Here is a 20,088-nt window from a genome sequence, read left to right on the forward strand (position 1 = left end):
GGTTCCCTTCTTTCCAGTGACTCTAGCTTGTGTCAAGTTGACACAAGACCAGCCAACATAGCCAGCCCATCAACATTGCTCAAACAGTATCCAGATTCACTGCAGGGAATGAGGTGCTCCACTGCACTGTTCCAAAGGCCTGGAATGAGTTTCTGTTTTGGAGACAGGGTCTCACTGTGTATCCCTGGCAGGCCTTAAATTCCCAGAGACCCACCAGCCTGTCTCCCAGGTGCTGGAATTAAAAGTGTGCACCACCATGCCTGGCAATCCCTGAGACCTTTGTACATTCCCACAGTAAGAGAAGCAGGAGGAAAGTAAAGAAACACAAAGCCACTGATGGACATTTTCTCATACTTTAATTAACAAATCTATAGGAAACCTTCATTAAATCAGAAGACATAATATAAATTATAATGGCCTGTATATAAAATGTGGCACCAAATATGGCCTCTGGGGATCATCTATAAAAATAGGCATTAAAATCTGTACCAGAGCATGATGTAGCAGCTGACACAGTTCTGATGAGAGTAGCCATGTGTCAGGCCTGGACAGTGAGAGCCACTGGTCCTCCAGGTGACAGCAGTCAGCCCCAAGCAGGGGTTGTAGGTGCTTCTTCAAAGGCAGGACCCTCAAAAGCACCAAATGCCACAAACCTGGCGTGCTAGGAAGAACAGGAAAGCAGTGCTCCTTTCCAAGAATTCTGGACCCCACCCAAGCTCAGGGACCCTGGCTTTCTTTTAGACAAAGCTGACTTCAGAAGAACTCTGGGCAATTTTTAAATATATTTTTCCCAAGGAAGTGACCTACTGCTAACTCAAAGTCATTTTCTGCAGGCCAAGACCCTGCACTGCCCTCCAGGACAGCTGATCACAGAGTAGAGCACAATGAGAATGTGACCATCTCAATGCAAGAGGGCGAGCTCAGTGCAGACGTCACACTTCCAAGTGTACCACAGGAGGGAATGAGACACCACTGGTTCCTTGGAAGTGACCTCACTGAAACCACTCTCTGTCTGAATGAGACAACAGAAGTGTAGGGAGAGGAGGGAACCGTATTTCATAGTTCTTTCACCAGCAGGACTTCTCACTATTCTGGCTGAGTGGGGCCAGGACTGCTGTCCATTGGCTTCAACAGGCCCCTGCTTTGCCCATCCTGTGGCTCTGTATATGGGGACAAGTGTCCCTGACTCATGCATCACTGTTGCCCAGTCTGGGGACTGGGAAACGGAAGGACAGAAATGCAGGGTAGGCAAGAGGAGTACCAGGGGAAGCAGCTGGGAGGAGACAAGGCCTACGGGCTTTAAATGCCACTACCACTTCAGGTCCCGATAATTACTGTCATCCTAGTGCATTCTACAGAGGGACGCAGCCCCCCAACACGTTTTACTGAAAGCAGACTGCTTTCCTCAGCCGCCTCAGGCTTGACTGTCTTGCTGCAGGGTGAGCTGACATTTTCCTCAACAGTGGTGATGAGGGAAAGGAGAGATGAAGGACAGAAATGTCTGAACCACCCACCACCAGGCAAAAAGCCGGGAGCCACATGGTTGTTAATGAGGGACTTTCTCTAGCAGGCAGCACGTTCAGGGGACAGGTGCTCCATGTTAATGGGACCTGGCACCAATTATTACCATTTCCTATGTGCCAAGGTAACAGGGCAGTACTGTGCCTCGTCACTGTGGTTCTTCTGGGACACAGCTCCTTCATAAATTGTTAGGGCGTTCTGTTTAGAACAAGGGGGAGATGGGCCTTCCATCCTAACTTGGCCCGACAACACCCTCTAGTGGAGATTATAAATAATACAAGGACAGTATGTCCAATCCATCTTCAGACACTACAGTGGTTTTAGGGCTCCCCATAACGAGGGAAACAAATCACAAGCAGATTATCTTTACGAAGATAATGCTAACACATAAGGGCAGGAGTTGGCAGCCCATGATGAGCACCCACCCTGGCCAGTGGCGCCCCTTCTCAGTCTCTGGGTCTGCACATTCTAAGGAGGGGCTGTGCTGTGGTAGGAGCTGATAGCCTCCTCAGAGTCTGGGCAGACTGCCTGCTGGTGCCAGGATGATGCCAAAGACGTAGAAAAGCCCCAGCAGGAGGTTGAGCTTGGCTGTCCTCTGGGGCAGCTTGTTGAAAGCCTGGCTGCGGAACTGTCTCTCAAGGGAGAAGGCCATGGGGATGGTGAGCAGGGGCAGCGCCAGGCTGATGCTGCAGTGCGTGGCCAGGATGCTGAAGATCAGGTAGGGCAGAAAGAGCAGCGTGTTGTAGAGCACATAGGAGAAGGTGGGCCCGATGAGGATGGCCAGCGTGACAATGCCCGCCTCCTGGTCAGACTCCATGTCCCTGGTGTTGTTGGAATGGAGAATGGCCTCCGTGCTGAGGGCCAGAGGGATGGCATAGACTAGAGGGAAGATGGCCAAGGACCCCACCTGGACAGCGTAGGCGAACATCACAGCCAGTGGGCCGAAAGTGATGAGGATGATGAGGTCTCCCAGTGCCACATACTTGAATCCAATTCCTGTAGCCAGAAAAGCCAGAGAGGCAGTGTGAATCAAGGGCTGGACACAGGGGCTGTCCGGTGAGAAGCTGTGAGGGTAAGCAATCAATGGGGAACCCCAAATGACCCAGTACAGACTCAGGTTTCTGAGCTCAACTGCCTGGTACCTGCCAAGTTTGCCTTTTAGGTTTTCTCCCCAAAACCAGTTTCTGCCACAAAATGCCCTGAACTCCCGGTACACAGAGATAACAAGAGCCCAAGAACATATGAAAGGCTTTAGGATCCACTGCATTAGACCACAGAACTCTCTGCCCTTCTCCAACCCTACAAGACAGAATGTCCATCCTGCCTCCTTTCCCTCCAGTCTGTCTTCTGGCTTGTAGAGCACACAGGAGAAGTCAGGCCCGATGAGAATGGCAAGGCCGGCCTCCTGGTCAGACTCCACGTCCCCGGTGTTGTTGGAATGGAGAACAGCCTCCGTGCTGAGGGACGGAGGGATGGCAAACACCATGGCATTCACAACCATATACTTCCATACAAAGAAAGTATCACCCATATAATGAGGAAAACCGTGGAAGTTATCATGCAGTGTTCTCCCTGTGGTTCCCATCAAGACCAAATCATCCCTAGAGACCATTCTGCTCCAAAGCCTACCCATAACCCCTCCTTCCAGCCCCCTCCCTCCATCTCCAGCACCATACTACATCCCATATCCAAATCAGGGTCCTCTTTCTCTGGAATACTGTTAACACCTTCCTAAGTGGTTTTTGATCTTGTAAGAACCTCCCACCCCATTCCAGTGTTCCTTTAAAACTCTGGATTTGCCCCGCCTCCCAACACACACTCAAACCCTCAACATCCCTGTGTCCTCAGAACCAGGTTCCAGCACCTGTCCTGCCACAGCTGGCTCCCGATACTTGGCACTGGGGCTGAACTGAACACAGAGCCAGAATAACAAACACTTCAACCTGGAACTGTGGTCGGAGGTCAAGAGTATCCCACTCTGGCTGGGATAGTAAAGCCATCTGCAATGGTGGGAGGTGACCAAAGGGATGGCCCAAACTAGATTGCTACAGTAGTGGGAAGCCTTTGGATCTATGATGCTGTAAGGCACGGCCTCAGAGTATCCGATCACATTTAACCAGTCTAAAATGACAGATGACAATGATCTACAGGGGATCTAAAACCACAAAAACCAAGGACCAAGATCTGGCCAACTTCACCTTTACAGAAGCAGTTGTGGATCTGCTGGCAGCAAATGAGTACCCCTGGTTTTTAAAATGCAGCACCCCAACAAGGCATCATAGGAATGACCCTCAGTTCCCCAGCACCGGGAAGCTGATTGCACACAGCCATGCTGTGTGTCGATGACTTGATTATCTTAGGACATGTGCCAGGAGGAAGTTCTGTTGCATGAATCTTAAAGTTCTTATTAATAAAAACAAACCCGAGGCCAGGTATTGGGGTGAATGCTGGAAGATCAGAGAGACAGAACAAGTCACAGCTAACCTCACCTGGCCAACTTCTAAGCTGATCTTGTTTCCTCAGACTGGAAGCCTCTGTGTCCTCATATCCGAATGGCTCTCAGCTGAACTGTGCTCCTCAAAACCTAAAAGTTTAACCAGCCAAATGCTTCTAGTTTCTGGTCTTTACGCCTTATATACCTTTCTGCTTTCTACCACCACTCCCTGGGATTAAAGGCTCGCTTTCTGGGATTAAAGGCATGAGTCACCATGCTTGGCTGTATCCTTGAACACATGGATTTCTGCCTCTGGAATGCTAGGATTAAAGGCGTGTGCTACCACTGCCTATCCTAAGTATCTAGTGGCTTTTCTGTTCTCTGACCTCAGATAAGTTTATTAGGGTACACAATATTTTGGGGAACACAATACCACCACAAAGTTCCCTTGAGAGAACACCAGCCCTGACCCAGTGAGCCCCCACCCCCTGCATACTGCAGGTGTTGAGGAAGCCTCCTCCCAGGCCAGGCCAGCACGAGGCTCTATTTTCACTTACACTCACTGACCTACACACCACAACATGACTCTGGAAGGGGAAGAAGCGACCTCTGGCTGGATGATCCAAGACCCCTCCTTCCTTCAGCAAGCAAAACGTGCCTGGAGGCAGCTGCTTATATGGAGCCTCGAGGCCATGAGCATGCTTCCCAGACACTCAGGAATCTCTCACTCCTCCTCTGCAGCCCCTCACTTTCCACTCCATGGCTGTTTGCTTACCTCTCTTGCAAAAGGCATAACTTTCTTTCTTTCTCTTTTCTATCTCCCTCTTCCCAGCAGCTAGAGATCTGCAGCTTGCTTTTCCCTGTTGATCTTCTCTGACTCTAATAAAACTGTACTCAAGGCCGGGCATTGGTGGCACACGTCTTTAATCCCAGCACTCAGGAGGCAAAGCCAGGCAGATCTCTGTGAGTTCGAGGCCAGCCTGGTCTACAGAGCAAGTTCCAGAATAGGCTCCAAAGCTACACAGAGAAACTCTGTCTTGAAAAGCCAAAAGAAAAAAGAAAAAAAAGAAAACAAAAACAAAAACCTGTATTTAAGCTTCAAAACAAAGCAAAAACAAAATCACAACAGAAACCTGGGTCCCCACCTTAAATAAGTCCTCTACCAAAGCCAAGCACAAACCCACTCAAGGAATGAGAAGGGTCTTATAATCTTGAGTTTATCTGATGCAAGAAATTGACAGAGGCTTGGGAGAGAGCACTTTCTCAGGGTGTAAGACACAGTCGTAATCCTCCTGACTCAGAGATGTGACCTGCATGGGAGTTTCTTTTTAAGCATCCCCACCCCTCCCAACACTAAGTTCTGAAGGAGATAGCACAGTGAAATACTGGGACCTTTCTTCATGTAGCAGCTAGGATTAATCTGTTAAAACCTACATTAAAGCCTGGTGGTGGTGGCACATGCCTTTAATCCCAGCACTCAGGAGGCAGGCAGATCTCTGTGAGTTTGAGGCCAGCCTGGTCTACAGAGTGAGTTCCAGGAAAGGTGCAAAGGTACACAGAGAAACCCTGTCTCGAAAAAAAAAAAAAAAAAAAAAAAAAGACCTACATTAAAAAGCTGACAAGGACCAGGACCAGGCCTTCAATACCAGCACTTGGAAGACAGAGGCAGGAGGGTCGTGAGTTTCTAGCCAGCCTGGCTACACACAAAGAGGCTAACCCAGGGAGGAAGCTGGCAAAGGCGCAGAGCCACTGAAGTCTCATGCTGCTGTGGGAATATGAGTAGTACAAGCACTTCTGAAAGGGGCTGGCAGCTCTTTGTAGAACTCAACGTCACCCAGTGGAGGCCATAGCAGTTTCATTTCCAGGCATTTACTCAAGAGAAATGAAAACAAATACTCATAAAAAGACTTGAACATGAATGTTCATTCACAATAGAAAAAACAGATACAACCCAAAGGTCCCTGAACAGGTGAGCAGAACACAGTGTGGTGTGTCCCTCAACAGATGCTGCTCACAATAAAAAGGAGCTGCCGACATGCATGACAGTGAGCTTCCAACATCACACTGGGCAAAAGAAGCCAGACTCCAAGCGCTCATACTAAGGCCAGATGTGGCAGCCCACACCTTTAACCCCAGCCCTCGGGATGCAGAGGCAGGAAGATCTCTGTGAGTTGGAGGCCAGACTGGTCTAGTGAATTCCAGACTAGCCAGCGCCATATAGAGAGAGACCCTGTCTCAAATAAAACAAAACAAAAAATCCCCCAAAACAACAACAACAACAACAACAACAAAACAGAGCTCATATTGCAATAAACAAAGTCACAAGTAGTCCATATGAAATGGGTCCCTCTACATGGTGCTCCAGACCACACAGAACTAACCTAAGTAAAAGAAACTAGAAGAGTAGTTACCTGTGCCTAGATGAGGATGGATGGGGCTGGTGGGAAGAACCCGAGGAAGCACTAGGAGGTGATGGAGATGCAGGGACTATACAGCTGTTCAAGGTTCACCAAACCAAACACACTTCACTGCAAGTCAATTCTATGCCAGTAAAAGCCAATGTTAAAAGGAAATCTACAGACAGGCAGTGGTGGTACACCCCTTTAATCCCAGTACTCTGAGACAGGCAGATCTCTGAGTTCAAGGCCAGCCTTGGAACTATAGAATGAGTTCCAGGACAGACAGGGCTGCACAGAGAAACTTTGTCTGGAAAGAAAAAAAAAAAGAAGAAAAAGAAAATCTATGGAGCTGGAGAGATGGCTCAGTGGTTAGGAGCACTGGCTGCTCTTCCAGAGGACCCAGGTTCAGTTTCCAGACCCACATGACAGCTCACAAGAGCCTGTAACTCTACTTTCTGGGAAGCCAATGCTCTTCTGACTCCGTAGGAACCTGCAGGTACCTGGTGTACATATATACATGCAGGCAAAATGCATGTGCACATAGAGTAAAAATGAACATTAAAAAAAGTCAGCTTATGCTGAATACATGTCAATCCTAGTTGTTCACTCCATGAGTACTTACATGTGTAGCATGTGTTATGTATATGTATGCAGTTATGCTCACTCACATATGTGCTGTGTCTTCCTCTATCACACTCAACCTTTTTTTTTTTAAAGTTTTATTTATTTATTATGTATACAGCATGTATGACTGCAGGTCAGAAGAGGGCACCAGATCTCATTACAGATGGTTGTGAGCCACCATGTGGTTGCTGGGAATTGAACTCAGGACCTCTGGAAGAGCAGGCAGTGCTCTTAACCTCTGAGCCATCTCTCCAGCCCCACCTTTTTTTTTTTTAAGACTGGGTTGGGGGTCACTTGGAAGCCCAAGCTGCCTCTCCTTCCTGTGCTAGAATTAAACAAGAAATCAAAGCCTCCCAAAGAAGGTGAAATGGGTGGAGGTTAGAGTAAGCCACACAGAGATGGAGAAGAGCATTCTAAACAGAGAGATTGGTACCTGTAAAGTTTATACATTGATATTCCAGGTCCAAGAGGAAGATGAGGGCAGATCAGAGCTGGGGAGGGCAGAGGTATGCAGATAATGAGGCGTCCTGGCTGTCACTACAAGGACTTGGCTTTACTCTGAATGAGACGGGAGCCACTGAAGAGTGTTACACAGAGGGCTGCCAGCTGCCTTCCACTACCAGGGTTACTGTGGGTGATGATCTGGGAATAGCCTGAAAGGGATGAGGGCAGACGTAAAGAGACCATTAGGAGCTTCTGCAGCACGCCAGGGAGAAGGTCCCGGTGGAGGCGGGACGTGGAGAGAAGTGGTCAGATTTCAGACTGATTTTTAACAGAAATACAACTTGCTGATGCTCTGGGTGTCAGATACAAAAAGAGTCCAGTCAGGCACGGTAGCGCACACCTTTAGTCCCAGCACCTGGGAGGCAGAGGCATGTAGACCTCCGAGACCACCGTTTTACAGAGTGAGTTCCAAGACAGCCATGACTACACAGAGAAATCCTGTCTCAAAAAACAAAACAAAACAAAAAGTCAAGAAGGGTGTCCGCAGCTTTGGGTCTAAAGAGCTAGTAGGATGAAGTTATAAGTGGACCAGGGGTACAGCTCAGTGGTGGAGTGCCTGCCTAGCATGTGAGGGGCACATACACACACACATACACACGCACACACACAAACACATTTAAAAAAAAAAGGAGAAAAAAATGCCACTGAGTAAAAGGAGAAAATCTGTAAGTAGTAACTATCCTTGGAGAAATGACCAGAAATTTGAATTGAGACCTGTTCTAGGAGTGACTATGATCTGGGTGTGGCAGGGGTGTAATTCACAGGTAAGGCACACACTTACCATGCTGTACCACTGAGTAGAGCCCTGGGCGCTGTCTAGTCCCCAGCATCTATGCCCCAAAAGACGTCAGATATGAGCCTGGAGTCTCCGAACCTAGAGCTTGAGAGTCACCAGCTTAACCAGACAGACTGCTATAGTCACCAGGAGCCGAGGGAAGGAAGAGATCTTTGCACTTTTGGCCCTTCAGCCCTGAATGACTCAGCACTGCAACCAGACTCTAATTCTAACCCGGGGTCGGTTCTGTTTCCTTCAAGTCTTGGTTAAAATGTCTCTTAAATAAGGAGAATGCCATGGATTTGAGAAGAATTCCCAAAGGCTTGTGAGTTGAAGAGTTAGTCTCTGGGCTGATGGAATATTTTATCTTTAGCACCTATTTTTATTTATGTATATGTGTCTGTGTGAGTGGATGGCACACACGTACAAGTACCTGTGGAGACCAGAAGAGGAGCTGGATCCCAGAGCTGGAGTTACATGGGTGGCTGTAAGTGGCCTGACGTGGTACTGGGAGTCAAAACTTGGGTCCTCTAGAAGAGCAGCAAGCACTCTAACTGCTAAGCTGTCTCTCTGGACCAGTGGTAGAGTTTTCAAGGGACTGGAGCCTTAGTAGGCCTTCCAGTCACATGGGGGTGCGTACTTGGAGGAGACACTGGGACCTGGATCTAACCCACTCCTCTTTCTTTATTCACTCCCAGACCCAAGACACATGGACTTCCTCAGCTACGGATTCTCTTGCCAAAGACCAAAAAGCCATAGGCCAACCAACCATAAACTGAAGCCTCTAACATGCCATCCCTCACGTTAGTCTATTATTAATTCAGGTATTCTGTTACAGTAATGGAGAGCTGACTAACAGAGGTCTTCACCACCACTTACACTTTCTACCAGTGTCCCACAGGTTTCCCTTAGCAAACTTTTTAACTTTTTTTTTTTTTTTTGGGAAACAGAACCTTACTATGTAGCTCAGGCTATCCGTGTGTGTGTGTGTGTGTGTGTGTGTGTGTGTGTGTGTGTGTGTGAGAGACGAATCTTCCCGCTCAGTCTAGTGGTGGAGGTACTACAGGTGTGGACCACCATACTCAGCCTCTATCAAAATTTTGTGCTCCTTTGTTTTTTGAGACAAGGTCTAACCTGGAACTCATTCTGTAGACCAGACTGGCTTCGAATTCACAGAGATTGCCTGCCTCTGCCTCAAACTTTTTTAATTGCCCTAAATTTTTTTTTTTTTTTTTGGTTTTTCGAGACAGGGTTTCTATGTGTAGCTTTGCGCCTTTCCTGGAACTCACTTGGTAGCCCAGGCTGGCCTCGAACTCACAGAGATCCGCCTGGCTCTGCCTCCCGAGTGCTGGGATTAAAGGCGTGCGCCACCACCGCCCGGCTGCCCTAAATTTACAACTGGCTGCTGGGCAACTAGTCTCCTGATTTTCTTTCCATTCCTTCAGTCTCCTTTATATGGTCCTCATCTTCCCCTCCTCTTAGGCTAGAAGGCTCCAGGGCCCAGAACTTGTCCTCTGTGCTTTTTACCGACACTCCCTCTGATGTTCTCACCAACTCTACAACTTTATCTATGAGCCAGTGGCTCCCAAATACCTGTCTCTCTAGCCCAGGCCTCTTCCATTAACTACCCTCCTCACATCTCCACTTGGAGCTCTAACATTAAGACGTCCAAAGTAGCTGGGCAGTGGTGGCGCACGCCTTTAATCCCAGCACTCGGGAGGCAGAGGCAGGCGGATCTCTGTGAGTTCGAGGACAGCCTGGTCTACAGAATGAGTTCCAGGACAGGCTCCAAAGCTACACAGAGAAACTCTGTCTCGAAAACAAACAAACAAACAAACAAACAAACAAAAACAATGTCCAAAGTCGATCTCCTGACTTCCCTCCAAAAACCTATTCTACATTGTAGCCTTGCCTTTCTCCTATCTGGCATGACGACATCAACTGTATCCTCCCGTGGCTCAGGCCAAACCTTCTGAGTCAAACTTAATTATGTGGCATCTCTACATAAGATCCAATCCACCGGCAAACAGTATCTACCTCTAAAGTCTATTCAGAACCTGCCTCACCTCCCTGTGGCCACCACCTTGATGTGAGCCCCCAGACATCTTGCCTGAACTGCTTGAGGGCCTCTGACTTGGTCTTCCTTCTTTCATCCTTGCCTACCCTACTTATCCACCCCCAATACCACAGCCAGAGACTCTTTCAAGCCATGACATCATCACACTGCTGTTCAAAGCAATGGCCCCTGCACTTTGAAGTCCAGACCTGAAGGGAGGGTCTGCCTGTGCAGTCTGCAAGCCTCCCACCCCTCCCCAGACTCACTCCTCCTCCTCTACCTCCCTGATCTACCTCCCTCATGCACACAGTGGACTTCTCCCTCCAAATCACCAGCACTTTGGTACTTGCTGTTCCCCAGACCTACAGTTCTACTCCCAGACATCTACGTGGCCAACTCCACCATCTCTCACTGCCTTCAGTCTAGCTCAGGTGTTACCTCCTTGGTGAGGCCCATGCCAACCAAACTACTTAAAACAGTCATCAGTGTCCCCTCCGCTGCCCTGTCCCCGCAGCACTTACCACCTCCTACACCCAGTTATGTACTGCATTGCACTTCAGTTAATGATGGACCAGATACACAACGGTCCCAAAAGAGTAAAAGGGAAGATGATAAATAAATAAATAAATAGATGTCTATGTTAATAGTTTACAGAGCTATTGCTACGCTGTCTTAGTACATGTTAAACATTTTCTATTTTGAGTGTGTGCACATGTGTAAGAGAGGTTTGAAGACAACTTTTGGAAGCTGGTTCTCTCCTCCTACCTTGTGGGTCCTGGAGATCACACTCAAGTCCTCAGGCTTGGTGGTAGGTGCCTTTATCCACTGAGCCATTGCCAGCCCACGTTATGCTCTTTTGTTTTTAAATTTCTATGTGTGTGTATGTGTGCTGACTCCGACTGAGGTCCTAAGAAGGTGTTGGAGCCCCTGAAGCTGAAGTGTGTTTATAAAGGGCCCAACATGGGTGCTGGGAACTGAACATGGGTCCTCTGCAAGAACAGTAAGAGATCTTTTTCTTTTCTTTCCTGCAGCCGAGTTTCCTGCATTTGGGGAAATTACAGGGGTCACCTCAGTACATCTGGAGTGCAATGGATAAGACTTGTTCTAGGAGGGCTACTTTATGATAATGGTATTTCCCCTACCGGTAAGTATTAAGATTTGTTTATTTAGCCAGGTGGTGGTGGCACATGCCTTTAATCCCAGCACTCCAGAGGCAGAGGCATTCGGATCTCTGTGAGTTCAAGGCCAGCCTGGTCTACAGAGCGAGTTCCAGGACAGTCAGGGCTGTTACACAGAGAAATCCTGTCTTGAAAAAACAAAACAAAACAAAAAAGGTTTATTTACATATCTTATGTATATAAGTGCTCTGTCTGAATATATGCCTGCACTCCAGAAGAGGACAGGTCCCATTATAGATAGTTGTGAGATATCATGTGGTTGGTGGGAATTGAACTCAAGACTTCTAGAAGAACAGCCAGTACTCTTAACCACAGAGCCATCTCTCCAGCCCCCAAAGTAAGAGATCTTAAAGGCTAAGCCACATCTCCAGCAGTGAGTAATGTTCATAATCCACTACCAACCAGGGTCTTCACAACTTAAAAGTTTTCCAAGTATCCATGGCACACACATTTTGGAATTCCAGTCAAGTGGCCTAAATCAGTAAGGCGTCTTTGACACTTCTACAATTCCTATGTAAAGTAGCAGTTTCCAGTTCAAGCAATTGGGACCTTAGAGCAGGAAGCAGGACAATTCTTACCTCCTGTGTAGAGAAAGGAGCCAGACAGACCTCCAAAGTAGATGAGGGCCAAGTGCTCCAGTTTCAGAGTGGACAGGTAGTATAGGCAAGCAGCACAGACACAGCCCAAGGTGTAGAGGAAGACTCCAAATCGAACAACATCCCGGGGCTCCAAGATTCGGTCCACCAGAGTCCTGTCATCACTCTTTTTGTGGTCAATGCCCTTGGAAAAGTCATAGTAAGTGTTGACCAAATTGCCGGCCCCGTGCACAGCCAGCACAGCCACGGCACAACCCACCAAGAGCCTGGGATCCAGGGCACCCTGGGATCTGTAGGCCAGGGCACTGCCCAGGGCCACAGGGGTGAGCGAGGCACTGAAGCTCCAGGGCCTCAGGGCCAACACATAGGAAGCGCACTTCTGTCTCCAGGAACGCTGTGGAAGCCTGTCCTGCTCAGCCCAGACGTTCCCCAGCGGGTCCCTGTCCTCGACCTTGGTCGTCTCTCCTGCCTGGATATTAATCTTCTCCCCCGGGGCCTGCAACGCAGCCATGGAGGAAGCTACACGTGGCTAAAGTCAATTCTAAAAGTGAGCCCCTCACAGGGACAGCCCCAGGACGAAGATAGGCGGGGCAGCCTGGCCTGACCTTTCTTTGGTTCCGCCCCGGGGGCAGGGTTTGGGAGGTGGTAAAAACAGGCGACAGCAGACAGCAGGCCATGCACCCTCACGGGGCCGGCGGCACTGCCCCGACCAGCTGTCACCTGAGCGAGGCCTGTGGGATTCCCTTTCCCGGACCACAACTCAACGACCCGCCACAGCCGGCAGCCTCCAGCGGGCCACCGCCGCCGCCATCTTGTGCATCGTTCTCAAGAGGCCGGCCCGGAAACCGAGGCCCGGGGCCGGCAGGGCCGGGAGAAGGCCGGCGAGGGGTGTGGCCGGCGAGGGCGTGGTCAAAGACCAGAGCCCGGGTTCACCAAATAAGCTAAAGGCAAGAGTCACTGGAAAAGATCCCTTTAGCACCCCAAGGATTTCAGGGCGGGTCGCTTACTGCAATAAGACCCATTGTTATGGGGATGGTTACACCAACCAATCCTACGTTGAAAATACTGTGTGCAAGCTGAGCCTGGTGGTGCATCTCTGATCTTAGAACTTGGAAAATGATGGCAGGAACAAAGTTCAAGGACATACCTTATTATATAGTGAGTTCTAGGCCAACCCAAGCTGCATGAGAGCCTGTCTTAAAGAAGAACAAAGGAGAAAGGAAAGGGGGAGAGGGAAGGGACAGGGAAAGGTGAGGAAATGGAACACCAAACAGAAGGGAAGAAGAGAAAGAAAAGAAGAAAAAGTGTTCATAAACAGCCAGGAAAAGAAAAATACGATGCAATGTTATGAATATATAGGTATAGCTGTAAGAAAAAAGAACTAGGAAATTTTCTGTGTACTAAAATGCAAAGACCTACAAGATACACTGGGTTTTTCCTTTGTTTCTTTGTTTGGAAACAGGGCCCAGGGCTGGAGAGATAGTTCAGTGGTTAAGCACAGTGGCTGACCTTACTGAGGACCTGGGTTCGATTCCCAGCGCGCAGAAGGCAGCTCACAACCACCTCTAAATGCAATTCCAGGGGATCTGGTGTCCTCTTCTGGATTCTAAAGCACCAGGCACAAACATGGTGTTCATACATGCAGGAAGATCACAGCAGATATACACTCAGACAAAACACCCAGTCATTATAAAATCCAATAATAAAAAAAACAGGGGCCTATGTAGCTCAGGCTGTCCTGAAACTGGCAAGGCAGCCCATAAGGACCTTGAAATTCTGATCCAACCTTAAATTTTCTCCAATGCCCTGAATGCTGAGATTATAAACACTCACCCACACACTTGGTTTTAGGTGGTGCCAAGGATTATGCACACTAGGTAGCTAATTTACCATCTGAGCTACATCCCAATCCTACAATTTGCAGGCTGTTGTGAGCTATCAGATATGGGCACTGAACCCGAGTCCTCTGAAAGAGCAGCAAGTGCTCAACCAATGAGCCATCTCTCCACTCCTTATTTCAAATTGTACACTTTAAATTAATGTTATTGTTCTTTTTCAAACATTTATTTATGGGGGTGGTGCATATGTGCTAGGTCAGAGGATAACTTGCAGGGTTAGGGTGTCTCCATCCACCATGTGGGTTCTGGAGTTTTAACTCAGGTCTTCAGGTCTGGTGGTGGTAAGCGCCTTTAACCCAGGGCCATCTTGCTGGCCCTCTCTTACTTTTTGACACAGCATCAAATGTAGCCTGGGACTCAAGATCCCCTGCTTCAGTTGTCCAAGTGCCAGGATTACAGGTGTGTAAGAATTTGTAAATAAGGTAAAGGCTCCCAATTAGTTAAAACATGTTTTTAAATTACAAAACATTGATACACTTCTTATGTATTAAATTGGAGAAATGTCAAATACACACACACACACACACACACACACACACACACACACACACACACACACACGGTTGAGGACCTGTCTGACTCCATCTTGAAGGCAGGAGCCCTTCCTTATGCTGTATTGTTAAAAATAAGTTTCCATTCATTGTAAGAGCTGAGTTGCTGTTTTTAGTCTGTTTCCTGGAGGCTGACCTGCCCCAACCCATGACCTTGACTTGTTTTTGAGAATACCCTGACCCTCCCTAACCACCCTCCTTAATTACATGGAGACCACATGGTGTTTTTTGAGACTTTTCTGTATTTCCTTATTGCCCCATTGTCTTTCTTCTGTATGAAAGCTTATTTTTTTCACAAAAAAGTTCTTTTTGTTATACAATTAATTTGTAGTAAATTATTTTGGTCTAAAGAAAGTATGTCTTCCAATGGGCAGTGGTGTCCTGTGGTGATATATTTGTAATCTAAGAAATAAACCTTGCCTGAAGATCAGAGGACAGAGTCAGCCACAGAGTTAGCCATAGAGGTCAGGGAGTGGTGGAACACACCTTTAATCCTAGCACTCAGGAGGCAGATGCAGAGATTCATCTGGATTTCTGTGAGTTCAAGGCCACACTGGGCTACACGAGATTAATCTAATAAAAAAGAAACAGAGCCAGGTAGTGGTAACACACACTTTTAATTCCAGTACTTGGGATCACACACCTTTAATCCCAGCACTAGAAAGTTTGAGACAGGAAGTGATATGGCTGGGCAGAGAAAGGAATATCAGGCAGGAAGAGACAGGAACGCATGCTCTTTCAGGCTGAGGAGTTGGTGAGGTAAGAGGTGGTGACTGTGGCTTGCTCTGCTTCTCTGATCTTTCAGCTTTCACCCTGATATCTGGCTCTGGGTTTTTATTAAGACCAATTAGGATTCGTGCAACAGTGTCCCGTGCCTTTAATCCCAGCTCTTGGAGGGTATAAGGGCAGGGGGATTTCTGTGAGTTCGAGGCCAGCCTGGTCTACAAAGCAAGTTCCAGGACAGCCAGGACTATTACACAGAAGAACCCTGTCTTGAAAAACCAACAAAAAAGAAAATGAAAGAAGTATGTCTTCCACAAATCTCATTACATTTTAGTTGGCATTTCCCCAATTTATTTATTGTTTGTTTATTTTTGGTGGTTTTTCCAAGACAGGGTTTCTCTGTGTAACAGCCTTGGCTATCCTGAAACTCAGAGACCTGCCTGTCTCTGCCTCTGGAGTGCTGGGATTAAAGGCGTGGACCACTACACTCAGTGGCATGTCTCCCATTTAATACCTAAGAAATGTATCAATGTTTTATAAGGAGTACTTGCTGTAGTATAACTTGTACTTTGGATTTTTTTGTTTTTTAATTTAAAAATGTAACTTTAAAATCTAATTGGGAACTTTTACCTTATTAACAAATATTTATCTGCATTATAATTAATAGCTTCACATGTTTCTCTTAATATTAATGTATTTTAATATTTTATTCAAATTCCTAATTCAAGCTATTTAGGAATTTTCAATGTTTATCACAACACCGATATTAAAAATAAAGATTACACGGAAAAGATGTGCATAAATTTCACTTGAGATTTTTTTTTTTTAAGATTTATTTTTATTCTGGGCGGTAGTGGCACACGCCTTTAATCCCAGCACTTGGGAGGTAGAGGCAGGCTCCAAAGTTACACAGAGAAACCTTGCCTCGAAAAACAAAAATAAAATTATTTTTATATATTGGTGTTTGCCTCCGTGTACGTCTACACATCACGTGCGCGCCCGGCGCTGGCAGAGCCCAGTATAGGGCATCTCATCACCTGGAACTGGATTACAAGCAATTGTGAGCCATCATCTGAGTGCAGGTTCCTTGGAAGGGCAGCCAATGCTCTAACCACTCAGGCTTCTCTCTAGCCCAGACCTTGAATTCCTGATCCTCCAACCTCCACCTCCAGAGTGTTGGGATTACAGGCGTGCCCTTTATGTGGTCCTGGGGATTTAATCCATGACTTTCATGCATGTTGGGCAAGTACTCAACTGTTATCAGCTGAGCTACATCTACAGCCGGCATCTACAGGTCCGGCTATGGGCCTGTTTGGAAGCTTTTTTTTTTTTTTTTTAAAAATGATTTTGCTTTCAAATCTTTTATTTAAAGTAGCTTCTTGGTGAGCGTCTCTCGAGAATGACCTCACAAGTAAGGCAATCTGGGGCAGTGAGAATAACTAATAACTTCCCAATGCATATTAAATTTTACAAATTCCAAATGCACGAGTCCCTCTGTAATACGATTCCCAAGACAGTATGTCTTCTACAGTAATACGAGGGCGTCAGACACTCAGCCCCTTCTCAGCATCACGTCGGGCGCGGTCCCTAACCTCTGCCCAGGTCGTCCTCTAGGTCCACGCAGTTTCTAAACCCGGGCCCCACACGGCCACAATTCATACCGAGGGGAATCGTAGTAGCGACGTACCGGATGTATGCGTGGAAGTGACCAAAATCAACTCACAACGGATTGGTTCTCCGGAATATTCCTAAGCTTCTTTCGCCTGCCACTGGCCCCGTGTTTTGTCTATTTGAACAATCCCCGCCCCGTCAGAAGCCGGTCCCGAAACTGCACTTTTTCATGATTATTGGTGAATGTTCCTGCCCATCTTTGTTCTCGGCCAGCTGATTGGTTGTTGGGCTTGAGAGCCCGCCCTCCCCTCCCGGGCCCAGAGGACAGCAGGGAAGGCGGGTGGTGGGGCTGGGGGCCTGAAGCGGCGGTACCGGCTCAGGCGGCAGCAGCTGAGGCGGTGGCCGAAGCCGCGCGGTGAGTCTGGGGCCTGGAACCGAGCACTTGCGGCCGGCGGGATGTCCAGACTCACGGCCAGTCTGGGTCGTGCTGGGGGAGGCCCGGGAAGCCGCCCGTCTGGACCATGCAGCGTCTCCACACCAATCTCGCGACCGGGGCGGCCCGCACCGCGCCCTCGGGGAGACCCCCAGGTTGGCGGGTCTGCTCCAGGCCTGCGTGGCGCCTTTAGGTCTCTTGCCCGGTCTCAGTCACCCCTCCAGAACCACTTACAGACGGTGGAGCCTGCCCCTGGGAGCTCCAGCCTCCTACACCGGGGTCAGCCCCCTACACTGCACAGTGGAGACCTGTCGGGGACTCAGACCTCCGAGCTGAGCTGGGTTCCACCCTCCGAGCTCACGCAGTCTCTACCTCTCCGGTGTCCTCAACTTCACGTTTCAACCTTTCAACTTGAACTCCTCTAAGGCATGACCCAAATCTTTGGGATATGTGACTCCAAGTAGTTATTTTGAATCCAGCCTGGGGCAGCTGGCTTGTAGGTAAACCCTATAGTGACGCTCTAGTTACTTGCGTGAGAGTAGAAATTCCGTGTCGGCCTCCTTCCGGCAGCAGCCTCATGTGTGTACACACTCAGTAGTGGTTTCTTCTCCCTGAAAGGGTCTGGTTCCTTTTACAGTATGTTTTATCTCAGCAGTGATTAGTATTTGAAAGTTTTTCAAAACCATTTGTTCCCTGGATTTGTTTGCCCATCTCCTAGAGCATGACCTTGAACTTCTGATCCTCCTGCATCCACCTCTGAGTGCTTGGGCTTAAAAGTGCGCGGCATCCTGCTTTGGTTATGAGGTGCTGGGGATTGAGCCCAGGGCTCTATGCATAATTAGGCTGTGTTTCACAAACTCATTCAAAACCAAGATGTTTCAGGAATTGCGTTTTTTGTTTCTTGGTATAATCTGGCAGGATGGGTGTCTGTCACTTCCGTGGCATTGTGGGATAGCCCCCTTTTTGTGGCCACTTTCTTGTGGTCCCCCTGGATCGTAAACTCGTTGGGGGAAACAAACAGCACATAAGTGAGGAATGAATGTTCTCTTGTAGCTCACAATTGTAGTAAGTTGCCCCTTCCGATCAGGGCGGATTTGTTTTAGACCTGCCTTCCCAACCCAGTGAATGCCTGTCCCTCATATGAAATGGTGTAGTACTTGTAGATATCCTTTCCTATGCTTTAAATCATGTCTACTTTGCTTTTAAAATCAAATACAACATAAATGGTTCTGACACTGTGTCATATAGCAAATAATGATAAGAAAAGGAAACCTGTATGTGTTCAGTGCAAACTAAGGGTTCCCCTGCCCCATTGTTTCTTCCTTTTTAAATTTACATTTATTTATCAGTGGCAGCATACATGCAATGGTGCACACGTGGAAGTCAGAACAACTTGTCGGAATCCGTTCTCTTCTACCTTGCGGGTCCCAGGGATCAAACTTAGTCAGCAAACTTGACAGCAAGCGCCTGTACTCACTGAGGCATCTTGCTAGCTCCGCCATCCCCAGTATATTCTCTCCACATTTGGTAGAGTCTGCAAGGTTCAGAACCCATGATGAGAAGGGCTAGCTATGCTAGTCCTGTGTGTATAGCTAGTCCTGTGTGTAACTGTACTACACTCTACAGCAGCCCTTAGCTGCATGCCACTGGTGAGCACTTGAGATAGTTAGAACACTAGATTTTGGAAGCTTGGTCTCAGAAAAGAATGGGGAAGTTATCAATAAGTTTATATACCAATAAAACATCAAATGACAGCTTTTGGATTATTGGGTTTAGTACAGTATAGCAGTTTCAACTGTTTCTCTTTTAATTTGACTACTAAAAAAATTTAAATTACTTAGAAGGGGGCTGGCGATATTCTAGGACTAAAGAGCACGTGTTGCTTGTCCAACAGACCCCAGTTGGGCTCCCAGTATCCTTGTCAGGCAGCTCACAGCTGCCCGTGATTCCAGCTCCAGGGGCTCTGATGTCTTTTTCTGGCCTTTGCAGGCACCTGCACATATGCAGCATACACTCAGAAAGACAATCGCTCTCCTTCAGCAAATGGTACTCTGAGGAAAGGGGATGTCTTGGTCTTAATTCTCTCTACCTCCATACTTCTGGTACCTGACCTTGGGCCACATCCACAGTAGTTCTAACAGTGAGCAAGAGCTGTGTGCTGCACTTCTGGAAACACTTCAAGCACGTTCGTTTTCCCCTCAACCCACAAGTTAGGCACTGCCGTCCTGTTGTGGTGCTGTGGAAACTGAGGAATCTGTCTTCCTGAAGGTACATGTATAACTTTGCAGCAGGATTCGAGCCCAGGTGGCTTTCTCTCCACAGTCTGCAGTCTGGTCCTCTAGAGTCCTGCCCCTGTTGAGTGGATGGAAACCTGTGCTAGGAACTAAGGGCACAAATACGTAGTTTCTAGAGTACTGAGTGAGAGTGGGTCGGGGCCGAGGCTCAGGTGGTGTCTTTGTGTGTCAGCTGGCCTGCGCACACACAAAGCCCAGCACTGCATGAAGTGGATGTGGTGGCACTCTTAAAATCCCAGTGGTTGGCGGTGGAATCGCGATAGCAATTCTAAGCCATCAGCCACATAGTGAGTCCAAAGTCATGCAGAGAATATAAGACTGGCTGAGAAACAAATATAAAGGGACCAGCAAGATGGAAGGCTGGGTGGCAACCTGAGTTATCTCTGGCATCCGCATGGAGGAAGAAGAAAATTAATTCCTGCAAGTTGTCCTCTGACCTCTTATGTGCTGTGGTGTGCACATGCACACACAAATAAATGTGAAAAAAAGTT

General features: G+C 47.8%; 2 protein-coding genes across 2 annotated transcripts in view; one reads left to right on the forward strand and one right to left on the reverse strand.

The window, feature by feature from the left end:
* Positions 1 to 339: 339 nt before the first annotated feature.
* Ubiad1 (UbiA prenyltransferase domain containing 1) lies at positions 340 to 12,953 on the reverse strand. The gene is made up of 2 exons (XM_059255371.1): positions 12,070 to 12,953; positions 340 to 2,517 (listed from the first exon to the last, which is right to left on the reverse strand). Exons 1-2 carry the CDS (start codon positions 12,596 to 12,598, stop codon positions 2,030 to 2,032), a joined length of 1,017 nt encoding a protein of 338 aa, XP_059111354.1. The 5' UTR covers positions 12,599 to 12,953; the 3' UTR covers positions 340 to 2,029.
* Positions 12,954 to 17,156: 4,203 nt separating this feature from the next.
* Mtor (mechanistic target of rapamycin kinase) overlaps positions 17,157 to 20,088 on the forward strand; it is a 114,939-nt gene continuing 112,007 nt past the window's right edge. The window contains exon 1 of the mRNA XM_059255372.1: positions 17,157 to 17,285. The gene's annotated coding sequence lies outside the window, so the exon portion shown is untranslated. The remainder of the gene's footprint in view (positions 17,286 to 20,088) is intronic.

The sequence above is a fragment of the Peromyscus eremicus genome, chromosome 2 (assembly GCF_949786415.1).
Source record: "Peromyscus eremicus chromosome 2, PerEre_H2_v1, whole genome shotgun sequence".
Lineage (NCBI taxonomy): Eukaryota > Metazoa > Chordata > Mammalia > Rodentia > Cricetidae > Peromyscus > Peromyscus eremicus.

Coding starts and splice junctions, on each gene's coding strand:
- Ubiad1 (XM_059255371.1), bottom strand. CDS start 12,598: ATGGCTGCGTTGCAGGCCCCGGGGGAGAAGATTAATATCCAGGCAGGA. Junction 2,518..12,069: donor CTCCTTTCTCTACACAGGAG/GTAAGAATTGTC, acceptor TTCTGGCTACAG/GAATTGGATTCAAGTATGTG.